Source organism: Molossus molossus, unplaced genomic scaffold (assembly GCF_014108415.1).
Source record: "Molossus molossus isolate mMolMol1 unplaced genomic scaffold, mMolMol1.p scaffold_m16_p_18, whole genome shotgun sequence".
Lineage (NCBI taxonomy): Eukaryota > Metazoa > Chordata > Mammalia > Chiroptera > Molossidae > Molossus > Molossus molossus.
This window is the reverse complement of record NW_023425353.1, coordinates 3,488,147-3,505,960: the sequence shown is the minus strand read 5'-3', so window position 1 is coordinate 3,505,960 and position 17,814 is coordinate 3,488,147. Positions and strand designations below refer to the sequence as shown.

Below are 17,814 nucleotides of genomic sequence, written 5' to 3'. Positions count from 1 at the left end.
ATGCTGGATATGTCTAAGTATCCTGAGGGTATTTCCATCGTATTCTGAAAGAATGTATTCTGACTTAATAGGACTGTGGCCTTTACTCTCTAATACAGATTTTTTATAAAAAATAATATTTTTATGACAGCTGTATAGCAGACAATTTAAGATAAAAACACTCCCCAGGTGAAAGCTAAGTTGTTTTTTAGGAAATGAGTTTTGTTAAGTAAAAATGGGAATCTGACATGAGTACTGATCTAGTCAAAGGATTAGCTCACCTTCTGAAAGTAGACTTGGGAATTTGGGTATTAGCTCTAAAACTGGAGCATTCTTTTTCAAAATATTAAATTCTCAGTATCCCCCCTCCCACTTTTTAATTTTCAGCTGATGAATAAAAGCTACAGATGCTGGCTACTCCTTTAGAGAAATCCCTCCATAGTATCCACTTTAATGGGATTATTTGCCTCAAAAATACTTTTCTTCATTTATAAAAGAACTTACACTGTTACTACCAAGTATTTAGTAATAATAGTATGATAAACTCTAATTTATGAGAATTATTTTTTTCTGAAGCACATATTGTGTATGCCCACAATTCATAGTTAACAGTAGAAGCCATGGAAATATAGTCCTGTCCTGTGAACAAGAATGAGGCTTCAGCTCTTTGAAGATCAAGTATAAAGAGAAACTGAGAAAACACTGTTTGGTAAAAGATATCTTTATATCCCTCTATCAAGTTGTCAAATGTTTTTAAATACATATATTTATAAAGAAAGAAACAAAGATTAGAATAACAAAACCAACAGGCAGAATTACATCAGAAAAAAATTAAACATCTATGGAATATGTATTTGAAATATCCACATTCAATAGTTACAGAAATTAAACATTAATTATAACATGCTAGGTCACAAGAAAATACCAACAAATTCCAGAAAGTAGAAAATGTACAGGTCCATATATTACTCTGGTGACATAAACTTAGAAATTAATGATTTTAGAGATTCCAAAATAGCGACAGAGTGAATGGAAGCTACACAGAAAACCTCCCAGGACCAAACTGGAATTACAACTAAAATAAAGACAAATCATCAGGAAAAGGAAGCAGAAAAGGACCTGGAGAGACCATATAACCAGAGACACTGAATTGAGCCTGGTAGGTCTGCAGAGGCACGAGAAGGGCATCTGGGAGCCCATGGATAACAGTGGTTTTAGCTGTGAGCAGCTCCCTCTGGGTTAAAATCCCAAGCCAGTTCCACAGTGCAGAGGGTTGGGACAGAGCACTAAATAAGCTACAGCCACTCACCTTGCACTCTGGCAGAGGGAGGGAGGACTGGACTGGAACTGTGTGGGGACACCCGGGATTCAGAGGGTGTTCCAAGTTTTTGCTGAGTTGTTGCCACACAGGATGGTGGCCATCTTGCTTCTTCCAAGAGCTCTGGGGAGAAGCAGCAGCCCTTCCCTTAGAGATTTAACACCACTCAGCTGGGACAAAGAAATGCAAACTGAGGTTCATTAACAACCAGAATCTGCCGCACACTCTGGAAATCCACTTACACTGAACACCTGAGGTGAGTTTTTCATTCAGCTGAGGGCTACAACCCAAACCTCATCAAGTAACTGAGACTAATAGCTTCCAGGCAAAAAACTAGAGGTTAACTGAATCTTTTCTGGGCTCGCAAATCTACCCAAGAAAGTAAGACTTGACGGTGATGTCTAACGTGGGTCCTCCCTCACTCATCCAAACCCAGTGGAGGGAGCCACAAACAGCAGAACACCAGCACCCACAGGAAAAATTTGGCAGGTTCCAAAACCCACTGAGATAGCCAAAATGGTGAAACAAGGAAACAAATCCCAAATGCAAGAACAAGAGAACTCTACTGAAGATGAGATAAATGAAATGCAGTTAAGCAAGTTATCAGAGGTGGAGTTCAAAACCATGATCTTGAGAAAGCTCAATAACATGAGTAAGGACCTCAAAACCATGAGTAAAGATATAGAAACATTGAAAACCAAACAAGTGGAAATGAAGAATGACATAGCAGAAATAAAGAACACATTGGAAGGAATATGAGCAGAGTAGACAAAGCTGAGGACTGGATCAGTGAATTAGAAGACAGGGTAGAAAAAAATCAACCAATCAGAAAACCAAACAGAAAAAAACAATTTAAAAACAGAAAGACAGCCTAAGAGAACTGTGGGAAAACTAGAAACAATAATATTTGCATCATGGGATTCCCCAAAGAAGAAGAAAATGAGCAAGGGTTAGAGAATATATTTGAAGAAATATTGACAGAAAACTTCCCTAATTTGGTGAAGGAAGAAGGCATTCAAGTTCAAGTAGCACAGAGAGCCCCAAGTAAGAAGAACCCAAACAGGCCCACACCAAGACACATAGTAATCAAAGTGCCAAAACTTAAAGACAAAGAGAATTGTAGAGGCAGCAAGAGATAAGCAACAGGTTACCTACAAAGGAAACCCCATAAGGCTCTCAGCTGACTTCTCAACAGAAACACTACAGGCCAGAAGGGAATGGCATGAAGTAGTCAAGGTAATGAAAAACAAGGATCTGAATCCAAGACTACTCTACCCAGCAAGGCTCTCATTCAAAATAAAAGGTGAAATAAAGATCTTCCAAGGCAAAAAAAAAAAAAAAAAAGCCTAAGGGAATACATTAACACCAAACCAGCACTGCAAGAAATGTTAAAAGGACTGCTGTAATAAGTAGAAGAAATAGGAAAAAAAAAATAACCACATTAAACAAAAATGGCAATAAATAAGTACATATCAATAATCACCTTAAATGTAAATGGATTAAATGCTCAGATAAAAAGACAGAGTTGCTGATTGGATGAGAAACTATGACTCATATATGTTGTTTACAAGAGACCAACCTCATAACAATAGACTCACATAGGTTGAAAGTGAAGGGACAGAAAAAAATCTTCTAAGCAAACAGAAATAAAAATAAAGCTGTGGTAGCAATACTCATATTTGATATAATAGATTTCAAAATGAAGGCCATAACTGGAGAAAAAGAAGGTCAGTACATAATATTGAAAGACTCTACCCAACAGGAAGATATAACCTTGGTAAACATATATGCACCCAATATAGGAGCACCAAAATATATTTAAAATCTTCTGGAGGACTTCAAAGGAGAAAGCGACAGCAACACAATCATAGCAGGGGACTTCAACACCCCGATGACATCACTGGATAGATCCTCTAGACAAAAAATTAACAAGGAAACAGAGACTCTAAACAAAGCACTAGACCAAATGGATTTAATAGCTATCTACAGAGAATTACTCCCTAAAACTACACAATTCACATTCTTTTCAAGTGCACATGGGACATTCTCAAAGATAGACCATATGTTAGGACACAAACTAAATCTCTACAAGTTCAAGAAGACTGAAATCATATGAAGCATCTTCTCAGATCACAATGGCATGAAACTAGAAATCAATTGCAACAAGAACATACAAAGACATTTGAATACATGGAGGCTAAATAGCATGTTATTAAACAATGAATAGGTTATTGAGGAGATCAAGGAAGAGATTAAAAACTTCTTGGAAACCAATGAAAATGAACACACGACAACACAAAATCTATGGGATGCAGCGAAAGCAGTTCTGAGAGAGAAGTTCATAGCACTGCAGGCCTACCTCAGAAAACAAAACAAAAAAATCTTAATTAATTATCTAACTTCACAACTAAAGAACTAGAAAGAAAACCCCAGAGCAAGTAGAAGGAAGGAAATAGTAAAGATCAGAGCAGAAATAAATGACATGGAGACCAAAAAAACAATTCAAAGGATGAATGAAACAAAGAGCTGGTTCTTTGAAAAGATAAACAAGATTGATGGACCCTTAGCTAGACTCACCTAGAAACAAAGAGAGAGAACCCAAATACATCAAATCAGAAATAAAAGAGGAGCAGTGATAACTGACACCACAGAAATACAAAGGATTATTAACAAATACTATGAACAATTATACAACGACAAATTTGACAATCTAAGCAAAATGGACAAATTTCTTGAAACACGTAGTCTCTTAATACTGAACCAGGAAGAGATAAAAAACTTGAACAGACCAATAACAACTAAGGAAATTGAAGAGGTAATCAAGATTCTCCCAGCAAACAAAAGCCCAGGCCCGGACGGCTTTGTGGGTGAGCTTTACCGAACATTCAAAGACCAATGAACACCATTCTTCTCAAACTATTCCAAAAAATTCAAAAAGAAGGAAGACTTCCAAACTCGTTGTATGAGGCCAGCATAATTCTAATTCCAAAACCAGAAAAAGACACTCAAAGTAAGAAAACTACAGACCAATATCCTTGATGAACATAGATGCCAAAACCCTGAACAGAATACTAGCAAATCGAATCCAGGAATATATCAAAAAAAATTATTCACTATGACCAAGTGGGATTCATCCCAGGGATGCAAGGCTGGTATAATATTCGCAAATCAATAACTATGATACACCGCATAAACAAAATGAAAGATATAAACCATATGATCATATCAATAGATGCTGAAAAAGCATTTAACAAAATCCAGCACTCATTTCTGATAAAAATGCTCAGCAATCTGGGAATAAAGAGATCATATCTTGACATAATAAAGGCCATGTATGAAAGACCTACAGCCAACATCATACTCAATGGGCAAAAACTAAAAGCATTTCCTTAAGAACAGGAACAAGACAGGGATGCTCATTTGCACCACTCTCATTTAACATAGTACTGGAACACTTAGCCACAGCAATCAGACATAAAGAAAAAATAAAGGTGATCCAAACTGGAAAGGAGGAAGCAAAACTGTCATTATTCGCAAATTACATGATATTAAATATAGAAAACCCTAAAGACTTCATCAAAATTCTACTAGACTTAATAAATGAATTTGGCAAAGTAGGAGGATACAAAATTAATGTCAAGAAATCAACAGCCTTAACTCAAAAGCTTCTGCACAGCAAAAGATACAATCATCAAAACGGAAAGGCTACCCACTGTATGGGAGAGCATAATTGCCAATGATATATCAGATAAGGGGTTAATTTCCAATACATATAGAGTGCTCATACAACTCCACAAAAGGAAGACAAAGAATCCAATTAAAAAATGGGCAGAGGAACTAAATAGACACCTCTCCAAACAGGACATACAAATGGCTAAGAGACATATGAAGAAATGTTCATCATCACTAATCATCAGAGAGATGCAAATCAAAACAACAATGAGGTATCACCTCACACCTGTCAGAATGGCCGCCATCAACAAATCATCAAACAACAAGTGTTGGCGAGGGTGTGGAGAAAAGGGGACTCTAGTACACTGTTGGCGGGAATGCAGACTGGTGCAGCCACTATGGAAAACAATATGGTGTCACCTCAAAAAATTAAAAATTGATCTCCCATTTGACCCAGTGATCCCACTTCTAGGAATATACCCTACGAAGCATAAAACACCAATCAGAAAGAATATATGTACCCCCATCTTTGTAGCAGCACTATTTACAATCGCTAAGATCTGGAAACAGCCCAAGTGCCCATCCGTAGACGAATGGATTAAAAAGCTGTGGTACATATACACAATGGAGTACTATGCAGCGGTAAGAAAGAAAGATCTCTTATCCTTTGAGACTACATGGAGGGACCTGGAAAGTATCATCCTAAGTGAAACAAGCCAAACAGAGAAAGACAAATTTCATATGATCTCACTGATTTGTGGAATATAATGAACATAACAGTTTGAGGACAATCCCCTAAGGAGTGGGGAGGTGAGAGAGGGATGAACCACAGAACTTATATGCATGTATGCATGAACAGTGGACATGGACAACAATCTGGGGAAGGGGCAGGGAGGGAAGGGGGAGGGGGGAATCAGTGGGGGAAAAAAGGAGAATCATTTGTAACAAAAATTAATCAATAAAAAAACAAACAAACAAACAAAAAAAAACCTAAAGGACAAAATAAACAAAGAAAACAGAAAAAAAAAAAAAAGAAATCAACAGCCTTCTTATACACCAATGATGAACTCACAGAAGGAGAAACTAAAAAGACAATCCCATTTACCATCACAGCAAAAAAAAATTAAGATACCTAGGAATAAACTTAACCAAAGAAGTAAAGGACCTATTTGCAGAAAAGTACAGGACATTGAAATAAGAAATAGAGGAAGACATAAAAAAGTGGAAGCACAAACCTTGTTTATGGATTAAAGGAATTAACATCATTAAAATGTCCATATTGCCCAAAGCAATTTATAGATTCAGTGCAATCCCCATCAAAATACCAACGACATATTTCACAGAACTAGAACAAATACATCAAAAGTTCATATGGAACCAAAAAAGACCCTGAATAGCCACAGCAATCTTGAAAAAGAAGGAAAAAGTAGGTGGGATCACAATACCAGATTTCAGGTTATACTACAAAGCTACTGTAATCAAAACAGCCTGGTACTGGCACAAGAGAAGGCGTATAGATCAGTTGAATAGAACAGAGAACCCAGAAAAAGACCCAAAACATTATGCTCAATTAATATTCAACAAAGGTGGCAAAAGCATACAATGGAGTAATAAATGGTGTTGGGAAACTGGACAGCTACATGCAAAAAAAATAAACAAATAAAACCAGACTATCAACTTTCACCATACACAGGAATAAACTCAAAATAGATAAAAGACTTAAATGCGATTCGTGAATCCATAAAAATCCTAGAAGAAAATGTAGACAACAAAATTTTGGACATCATACGCAGCAGAATTTTCACTGATACATCACCTAAGGCAACAGAAACAAAGGAGAAAATGAACACATGGGACTACATCAAACTCAAAAGCTTCTGCACAGCAAAAGAGACAATCATCGAAATGGAAAGGAAATCCACTGTATGGGAGAGCATAATTGCCAATGATATATCAGATAAGCGATTAATTCCCAAAATATAAAGAGTGCTCATACAACTCAACAAAAGGAAAACAAAGAACCCAATTAAAAAATGGGTAGAGGAGCTAAATAGACTCCTCTCCAAACAGGACATACAAATGGCCAAGAGACATTATGAAGAAATGCTCAACATCACTAATCATCAGAGAGATGCAAATTAAAACAATGATGAGGTTTCACCCCACAGCAGCCAGAACGGCTGACATCAACAAATCATCAAACAATAAATGCTGGTGAGGGTGTGGAGAAAAGGGGACTCTAGTACACTGCTGGTGGGAATGCAGACTGGTGCAGCCACTGTGAAAAACACTATCCTTAAAGATTTAAATATTGAACTGCCATCTGACCCAGTGATTTCACTTCTAGGAATATATCCTACGAAGCCTGAAACACCAATCAGAAAGACTACATGTATTTCTATGTTCATAGCAGCACTATTTATAATGGCCAAGATCTAAAAACAGCCCAAATGTTCATCAATAGATGAGTGGAAAGAAAAGCTTTGGTACATGTAAACAATGGAATACTATGCAGCTATACAAAAGAATGATCTTTTATCTTTTGAGACAATGTGGAGGGATCTGGAGTATATTATGCTAAGCAAAATAAGCCCATCAGAGAAAGACAACTATCACATGATCTCACTTATTTGTGGAATATAATGAACAAGGTGGGTGATGAACAAAATAGACCCGGAGACACAGAAAGGAGTACGGTTCAGGCTGACAAACCTCAGAGGAGGGGGTGGGGGGGATGGAAGAGATGAACCAAAGAACTTATATGCATGTATGTATAACCAATGGACATAGACAACAATGTTAGGGGGGTGGGAGGGGCAGGATGGGGAGTAGGGGGTCTAGGGAGGAAAAAAGGAGAAACATCTGTAACAAAAATAAATTAATAGAAAAATTTAAAAAATATATTAATAATGATTTTATAAAGAAATGCCCAGTGAATTGAAAATCTAAATATTATTTTCTAAAGTTCTATTAGGACAAATAAATAAATAAAGTTCTATTAGGATGAAGAAGAAACCAAACCAAAATTATCCTGTAGTTAGAAAACAAAGACTGTGGTACTAAAATATCTAAACTTACAACATGAGTCAAATGCAAACTTAGGAAAATTACTATTCTTAAGTGCCAATAAGTGAAATAAATATTCAACTCAAGAAAATTGAAAAAGAAAATGATCTTAAGAAAAAGAGAAGTAAAAATAGGTTAAAGCAGAAATAAGAATTAAACAAGAATACAAAGATAAATAAATCCAAGAGTTTATTTTTTTCTCTGGGAAAGGAAAATTACTAAGAATAGAGACAAAGTTCTCAGAAATAAAATAATGAAAACTGCAGAATTATGCAAATAAGTTAGAAATTTTAGATTATATTTAATTTTGGACTACAAGAAGAATCAGAATACAATAACAACTTTGAAAAAATAAATTAAAGTCTTAATTACCAAGCTGATTGTATCTGAGTCCTTTCAAGTTTCTAAGGTAGAGCTAATTCCAACTTTTTATGACATATTTTAAAGTATGGAAACTAACAAGCTTCCAAAGTGATTGCCTAGATAACCTATAATCCTGAACCCAAACTGATAACCAAGAAAAGGAGAGCTCAGAGCCGTCACAGGTGAGTACAGATCTGTGAAGGGCTGAGTTGTGTTTCACTCCTGTGTGGTCAGTGGCTGGCTGTCATAGGCTCCGTCTGGGTCACTTTAATCACTGAAGCTTTCTCTAAGGCAGGTGTGACTGCTTCCCTAGTCCTGATCCAGTCTTTGAAAAAGGCTGGCTGTAGTCTCACAGTTTACCAGTGCTTTCTCTGCATATATATACGAGAAAGTACTTCGCAGGACTGATTTTTAGTGCATAAAAATTTCATTCCTAATGAGATCATAGGTCATTTATCAAAGCTGGAAATTGATTTACATCTTGAGGATCCAAGTTGCTGATCATCAAAGTTGCTTACGGTTTCCAAATTGAAAATGACCATGGACTAGACAGGTATGGACTCGCTGAAAGCGCCTGGCGGGAAGCAAGGTGAACTGCAGAGTAGTTCGCATGAACACGAGGGCTGTGGCTCATCGGTTCCAGCTAATTGATGCCATTTGGGATGCAGACTAAATATCAACAGATGTTTGCTTTTCAAGAGACGTTAGAAGTTAGGCGTTTCTATGAAAATTTTCTGGTTTTTAAATATTGGTCATAAAACCTTCTGGTCAAGATGGTGGCATGGGTAAATGTGGTATCGCTTCCTCTTACAACCACATCAAAATTGCAACTAAACTACAGAACGACCATCATCCAGAACCACCTGAAATTTAGCTGGATCAAAGTCCTACAACCAAGGATGTAAAGGAGCAGCCACATTTAGACTTATGGGAGGGAGGAAGATGCAGGCTGGGTGGGTCCCACACCCACCCTTGGCAGATGAAAGTCAGGAAGGATATCTTGGCTTGGCTGCAGAGGCCCCCTGAGGAGTGCCACACCGGGCCCAGCCCACAGTTTCAGTGCCAGGAAGAGAAGCACCTATAACTTCTGGCTGTAAAAAACAGCAGGGACTGTGGCTGAGGGAGGCTGAGGCCTGTGGAGTCCCAAAGAGTTTGCTTTCTACTTTGTCTTAATAGGACTTTAGAGAATAATATTTAAATTTTTAATTGGTTGGGCATTTCTTTTTAAAGTAATCATTAATTTCTGACTTTATGTCACCATAGTAATACATGACCTGTACATTTTCTGCTTTTTGGAATACATTGGTATTTCCTTGTGACCTACTGGGTTATAATTAATTTTTGTAAATATTGAATGTAAATATTTTGAATAAATATTCTATAGATGTTTAATTTTTTTTGATATAATGCTGCCTCTTGGTTTTGTTATTCTAATCTTTATTTCTTTATTTAACATTTGACAGCTTGATAAAGGGATGTCAAGGTATCTTCTACCAAACAGTGTTTTCTCCACATCTCTTTATATTTGATCTTTGTAATATAGAGAGCTGAAGCCTCGTTCTGGGTCAAAGGACAGGACTATATTTCCATGGCTTCCATTGTTAGCTACTGATCATGGGAATACACAATATGTGCTTCAGAAAAGTAATTCTTATAAATTGAGAGTTTGTAATACTATTGATGCTAAATACTTGGTAATAATAATTTAAATTCTTATAATCCCATTAAAGTGGATACTATACGAGGTGCTTCTCTAAAGGAGTAGCCAGAATCTACAGATTTATTCATCAGCTGAAAAAAAAAAGGGAGAGAGGGGGATACGGAGAATTTAATATTTTGAAAAAGAATGCCCAGAGGTTACAGCGTGGATTCCCTGTCTGTGAGCTCTAGCACTGGGCAGCAGCTCAGCAGGGGCCAGGGACAGACACAGGGCGGCCGCAGGAGCAGCTTTCTCCAAGCGGAAGTGCTGGCAGAGGCCAGTGCTCCTCTTCTGGGCCCTTCCCTGACAGAGCCAGCTAACACTGTTCACCATGCCTGGCGATGCCCTGAGACTCCACCCCACCCAATTTGAACGTTCGCCCCAGCTCTTTCCAGTGGCTTTTCCATATGAATGGCCTGTCTTGGCTCCTGCTTCAGACTTTCCTAAAATCTCTCAGACAAGCCATATCTGGCCTCAGCATGCCCCATACCTCTCGTTAAGTGCCCCCAGCCTGGCACTAGCAGCAGCTGGCCTTGGTTCACAGCCTGGCCTCTCCTGGGCACCTCTAAGCCCAGCACTAGTAGCAGCCATCTGCAGATCACTCTGTAGCTGATGCTGGGTGACTCAGAGCAGAACACAGGTGGTGGCTGACCATGTCTTACAACTCCCAGGAGGCCTCAGGGCCAAGCACAGCAAATGAACTACTTCAGATCACGTCAAAGCACCACCCAACCACCTCTACAAGCATCACATTCACAGGGCAGATTCAGCAGGCACCAGGGCCTCAGTGAAGTAAACCCTGCTCCATCAGGCGGGCCCCTGCACAGCTGATACTCCAGGGTGGTCGAAGCCATTCCTTGGACCAACTGGCCTTGAGGTAAATCCCGCCCCTTGAGGTGCCAACAGCAATCAAGGCTCAACTACAACAGGAGGGTGCAAACAGCCACACAGTGAGGGCACCCAGAGTGCCAGCTTGGGTAAACAGGGAGGTTGTGCCCTGGACCCCACACGACACCTGCTACACTGAGCCACTCTACCAAGCCAGGGAGATGTGGCAGCTCTACCTAACACATAGAAACAAACACACGGAGGCTGCCAGAATGAGGAGACAAAGGATCATGTCTCAAATGAAAAGACAGAACAAAACTCCAGGTAAAGAACTACACAAAATGGAGACAAGCAGTCTACTAGATGCAGAGTTCAAAACACTGGTCATGAGGATGCTCAATGAATTTCGAGGAAGAGTAGTTGAACTTAGAGAGAACTACAACAGCATAAAAATGACATGGAAACCATAAAAAAAAAAAAAAAAAAACAGTCAGAAATGAAGGATAGACTAACCGAAATGAAGAACAATTGACAGGGAATCAATAGTTGAGTAGATAAATCTGAGATTCAAATCAGAAATTTGGAATATAAAAAAGCAAAAAAAAAAAACAAAAACAAAAACAAAACAAAAAAACACCCAATCAGAACAACAATAAAGAATTAAAAAAGAAAAGAAGAGGATAGTAAGGAGCCTCTGGGACAACATTAAGCACACCAACATTCACATGATGGGGGTGCCAGAAGGAGAAGAGAGAGAGTGTAAGAAATTAAAAACCTATTTGAAAAAATAATGATGGAAAACTTTTCTAACCTGGTGAACAAAATAAACATACATGTCCAGGAAGCTCAGAGATTCCCAAAGAAGATAAACCCAAAGAGACTCACACCAAGACACAGCACAATTACAACGCAAAAGGTTAAAGACAAAGATAGAATCTTAAAAGCAACAAGAGAAAAGCAGTTAGTTACCTACAAGGGAGCTTCCATAACTGATTTCTCAACAGAAACTTGCAGGCCAGAATGGATTGGCAAAAAACATTCAAAGTGATGAAAAGCAAGGAGCTACAACCAAGATTATGCTACCCAGCAAAGCTATACGTCCTTTAGACTTGAAGGACATATAAAGAGCTTCTCAGAAAAGAAAAACTAAATGAGTTCATCACCACAAAACCAATATTATATGAAATATTAAAGGGTCTTCTTGAAGAAGAAGAAGAAGAAGAAGAAGAAGAAGAAGAAGAAGAAGAAGAAGAAAGGTAAAAAGTAAACAATAAAATGGCAATAAATACATATCTATCAACAATTGAGTCTAAAAAGCAAAATAAGCAGAACAGAAACATACTCATAGATACAGACACCATTTTGACGGATGCCATATGGGAGGGGTATTGAGGGGATGGGTGAAAAAGGTGAGGGGCTTACGAAGTATGAATTGGTAATTACAGAAGTCCCATATGGGGACTATAGTCAATAATATTCCAATTAAGTATGTATAGTGTCAGATGGGTATAAGATTTATTGGGATGACCACTTAGTAAGTTATATTGTGTCTAATCACTGGAGTGTACACCTGAAACTAATATATTACATGTCAACTTTAATTGAAAAATTAAAAAATGATTTAAAAAGTATATCGGTAATTCATTTAAATATTTAACAAGTATTGCATGAATTATGATGTATTGGACTTTCAAATGTTGACAAATGTGATCCACAGGCTACTAGTTTGCAAATTCAGGCCTGACCCATTACCTTCATTTTATAGCTGAGAAAAGTGAAGAGATTAAAAAGTACAAATTGGCAGTTACAAAATAGTCACTGGGATGCAAAGTACAGCATAAAGAATATAGTCAATAATATTGTAATAATTATGTATGGTGTTAGGGGGTAGTAGATTTATCAAGGATCCCTTTATAAGTTATATAAATGTCTAACCACAATGCTAGATACCTGAAACTAACATAATATTGACTATCAACTGTAATTAAAAATAGCCCTGGCCAGTTTGGCTCACCGGTTAGAGCGTCGGCCTGCGGTCCGGAGAGACCCAGGTTCGGTTCCCGCTAAGGGCACGTACTTCGGTTGCAGTTTGTCCCCGGCCCTGGTTGGTCGTGCGGGTGGCAGCCACTCGATGTGTTCCTTCACGTCGATGTTTCTCTCTCTCTCTCCCTTCCTCTCTCTCCCTCCTACTCTATCTGTACAAAAAATGGAAAAATATCCTCGGGTGAGGATAAAAATAAATAAATAAATACATACATACATACATAAATTTTTCAGAAGACTAATGACAATCCCCACCACAAGCCAATGGTTACTCAACACATTTATTTGGTCAACTTTTTTTTTTTTTTTCAGATAGAGTAGGAGGGAGAGAGGGGAAGAGAGAGAGAAACATCGATGTGAAAGGGACACATTGTGCGGCTGCCACCCGCACAACCCAACCAGAGCTGGGGACAAACTGCAACCAAGGTATGTGCCCTTAGCGGGAACCGAACCCGGGTCTCTCTGGACCGCAGGCCGACGCTCTAACCGCTAAGCCAAACCAGCCAGGGCTGGTCAACTTTTTTGAAGTATAATTTACATACAATAAAATGTACCTATTCTAAATGTATAGTGGAGTCTTGGCCAATGCAAACACTACCATGACCAAGATGTAGAACATTTCCATCTCCCCAAAAGGTACCTCCTGCCTCTCAACAGTCCCTATACCCCTCACCAGCCAGTGCAGAGAACCACTGATCTGCTTTCTGTCTCTATAGATTATATTTGTCTTTTCTTGAATTTTGTGTAAATGGAGCCATCCGTTGTGTTCTCTTCTGTGTCTGCTTCCTTTCATTCAGCATAATGTTTCTGAGTTCCATCCACATTGTTGAGTTCATTCATGTGTAGTGCTGAGGAGTAAGCCATTGTATGAACAAACCACAATTTGTTTATCTCTTTCCTTCTGATGAAAATGTGAATGTTTTCTGCTTGGGGCTAATATGAAGAAATCTACTATGAACATTCATGTGCAGAACCTTCTGTGGACATACGTCTTTATTCTCTTGGGTAAATACCTGGGGGGTATAATTGCTCAGTCAGATATGGTAAGTGCTCAGCAAATTTTAAATTGTGAGTTTAGGTAGAATATATAACATTACTGGAATGCAGAAACCCCATTATCTTTCCTCTCAATTTTTCCATGCTTTCCTCCAAGTTCTCATTGAAAAGCATAAATTAATATCCCCTGTGTCACTGAAATAGGGTTTTCTTTCAGCAAGATTTTGGGAAGAAAATGAAATGAAAGAGCAGAGAAAATCATGGAAATAAATACTGAAGAGACAACTAGCAAGTAACATTCTGCAGAAACCTGCAGGGTCCTTTATGGCCACGTGCTTTCTAACTGGTGCCTTGGAGGCCTCGGTCCAGGCCACACTGTCTTCTCCCTCATTCCACCTCCTAATATTCTCACACTCCTGCCTACCCGTTGCCAAAGGAAGTCTCTCAGAAACTCGAATTTCGACTGAGAAAGGCTGTCTGTACGAGGAAGATGAATCAGGTCCTAAGAGGATTGCCACATCTCACAATTACCCCAGTGATCGGTGAGACATGAAAGGTGTGCGGGAGGCTTCCTGCTTGTCCCAGAAGTAGAATCACAAGTGTGCTAAGCCCAGCTCGTTCATTAAAGCTTCCTCGACTCAACAATTTCTCTGAAGATTACTCTAAAGAAAATATGTGTTTATATAGTACTTATCACCTCTTTTTTTCCCTTCAAAATGAGATGCTAAGACCTTTAATCCGAAGGGAAGTCTTAGAAGCTTCAGGATGAGATCACAGAATTGCTTCTCTCCAGGAGTATTTTAGGATGATAGTCATCACCTGGGAGATGCTCCAGACAAATCTCCCATAAAACAGTAAACTGCACATAATTCAGTAATACCTTTAAACGGGAAGAAGTCAGTCTTTGTGTAATGTCTGAGTTATGATAATATTTTTTTAAAAGAAGTGCACGGTCTTGTTTTGGGTTTATATGAGCATTTTGAATGTGTCAGAGGGGAGAAGATGGCTGCGGGCAGGACTGGAGGGAGGGTGAGTGTGAGAGAGTGAGCGAGTGTGTGAGACAGTGTGAGTGGATGTGAAGGTGGACGACCAAACCTGAGCAGTGCAGAACCCGGAGCAGAAGGTCCCTGTGCTGTGGACAGAGCAGTCGGCTACCGCGGTAAGCGGCCCTTCGCCGGGAGGTCCCACCACTTTGGGAGATCCCGGGTCTTCCCTGGGAGGAGGCAGTGGGAGCGGCTAGGGCCCAGCAACCTGAGCCCACCAGTGCACCTGGCACCATAGGACTAGTGGACACTCTGTGTCAACACAGACCGGCGCACAGTAGCGGAGCTCCCAAGGTGCTGGTCGAGGAACCCACAGACAGCTGGGAGCCCTGCACCATCCCCCACAGTAGCAGCCTGATCAGAGTCCAGATATACCCCCAGCAACAGAGGCTGGGGAACAGACATCCATCCCCAGGCTACAGAAGCAGACCAGCAGCTGAGACCCATCCCCCACAACTACAGCAAAAGCTGAGCAGGAGTTGAGCCCCACGGGGCAGCAGCACTCCCCAGCCACCAGCAGCGGGACCTGGGGCTCCACAGAGGCCTGTGTGGTCCAGCAGCTCACAAGAGCAGTGGGAAGCATGAGCCAGAGAGAGACTGGTGAGAGCCAGCTGCCCGCCCTTGGGAACTGCAGGGTGCGAGGGCACCAGAGAGGCCTGTGCGACCCAGCAGAGATGGTGCCATCTAGTTGCCCGTGGGACCTGGGGGGTGCTAAACCACCAGAGAGGCCTGTGTCACCCGGCAGAGACTGTGTGATCTAGTTACCCCCAGGACCTGCGGGATGCTGAAGCACCAGAGAGGCCTGCGCCACCCAGTAGCTCATAACATAGGCATATGGACTTTGCATATCCAGTTACCCGTGGGACCTGCAGGGTGCGGGGGAACCAGGAAAGCCTGTGTGACTCAGCTGCACATAAGATAGGCTTAGAGGATGTGAAAATGGAGGCAGAGTGAGTAGAAGCTACACAGAAGATCTCCCAGGACCAAACGGGAATTACAACTAAAATAAAGACAAATCCTCTGAAAAAATAGACAGAAGAGCAGCAGGACAGGACGATATAACCAGGGACACTGATAGGATGTGCGGAGGTGCTAGAGGGTGGTGGGCAGGGAGCCCAAGGACAGCAGTAGTCTTAGCTGTGAGCAGTGCCCTTGGGGAATAAAGACCAAGCCCGCTCCATAGTGCAGAGAGCCTGGACAGAGCGCTAAAATAGCCACAGCCACTCACCTGGGGGCTATGGCAGAGGGAGGGCAGACTGGGCTGGAACTCTTTGGGGCCCCCCGGGACTTGGAGGGCACTTAGAGTTTTAGCTGAGTTGCGGCCACAAAGGGCGGTGACCAGTGTGCTCCTTCTCCAAGCTGTGGGGAAAAGCAGCACCCCCACGCCCCTCCCCCAAGATTCAGCCTTTCCCAGGTGAAGAAAAAAAATACAAATTGAGGCTCATTAATAACCAGCATCTATCCCACCCTCTGGAAATCCTGTTATGCAGAGCACCAGGGCTATATTCCAAGGCACTGAGTAACTGAGACTACTAGCCACCAGGAAAAAGCTAGAGGATAAATGAACCTTTCCTGGGCTTGCAAATCTACCCAGGAAAGTAAGACTTGACAGTGGTGTTTCACATAGGCCCACCAGGCACATCCAAACCAAGTAGAGGGAGCCACAAACAGCAGAACACCAGCACCCACAGGGAAAATTTGGCAGGATCGAAAATGCACTGAGATAGCCAAAATGGTGAAACAAAGAAACAAATCCCAAATGAAAGAACAAGAGAACTTTATCAAAGATGAGATCAATAAAATGCAGCTAAGCAAATTATCAGAGGTAGAGTTCAGAGCCATTATCTTAAGGAATCTCAACAGCATGAGTAAGGATATCAGCACCATGAGCAAAGATATAGAAACATTGAAAACCAACCAAGTGGAAATGAAGAATGATATAGCAGAAATTAAGAACACATTGGAAGGACTAACTAGCAGATTAGAGGAAGCTGAGGACCAGATCAGTGAATTAGAAGACAGGGTAGAAAAATCTACCAATCAGAAAATCAAAAGGAAAAAACAATTAAAAAAACAGGAGGACACCTTAAGAGAACTGTGGGACAACTGGAAATGTAATAACATTCACATCCTAGAAGTCCCCTAAAAAGAAGAAAATGGGCAAGGGTTAGAGAATATATTTGCAGAAATAGTGATAGAAAACTTTCCTAACATGGTGAAGGAAGAAGGCATTCAAGTTCAAGAAGCATAGAGTGCACCAAGTAAGAAGAACCCAAACAGACCCACACCAAGACACATAGTAATTAAAATGCCAAACATTAAAGACAAAGAGAGAATCCTAAAGGCAGCAAGAGATAAGCAACAGATTACCTACAAAGGAAACCCCACAAGGCTCTCAGCTACCTTCTCAACAGAAACACCACAGGCCACTAGGGAATGGCATGAAGTAATCAAGGTCATGAAAAACAAGGATCTGAATCCAAGACAACTCTACCCAGAAAGGCTATCATTCAAAATAAAAGGTCAAATAAAGAGCTTTCAAGAAAGAAAAAAAAAAGGCTAAGGGAATATATTAACACCAAACCAGTACTGCAAGATATGCTAAAAGGACTACTGTAATTAGTAGAAGAAATAGCAAGAAAAACAGAACCACAATAAACAAAAATGGCAATAAATAAGTACATATCAATAATCACCTTAAATGTGAATGGTTTGAAGCTCTGAAAAAAAGACACAGGGTAGCTGACTGCATAAGAAAGCGTGACTCATATATATGTTTCTTACAAGAGACGCACCTCACAGCAAAA

At 40.1% G+C, this 17,814-nt stretch overlaps 1 protein-coding gene across 2 annotated transcripts in view; it reads right to left on the bottom strand.

Annotated features, from left to right (window-relative positions):
- The window catches only part of MDFIC2 (MyoD family inhibitor domain containing 2), a 130,548-nt gene that overhangs the window by 78,201 nt on the left and 34,533 nt on the right, over positions 1-17,814 (bottom strand). Inside the window, exon 3 of one of the 2 annotated variants that reach the window (XM_036266113.1) lies at positions 3,261-3,276. The exons of the other annotated variant lie outside the window; for it this stretch is intronic. Coding sequence (XP_036122006.1) covers positions 3,261-3,276 — 16 coding nt within the window. The remainder of the gene's footprint in view (positions 1-3,260; positions 3,277-17,814) is intronic. 2 annotated transcript variants of the gene reach the window in all.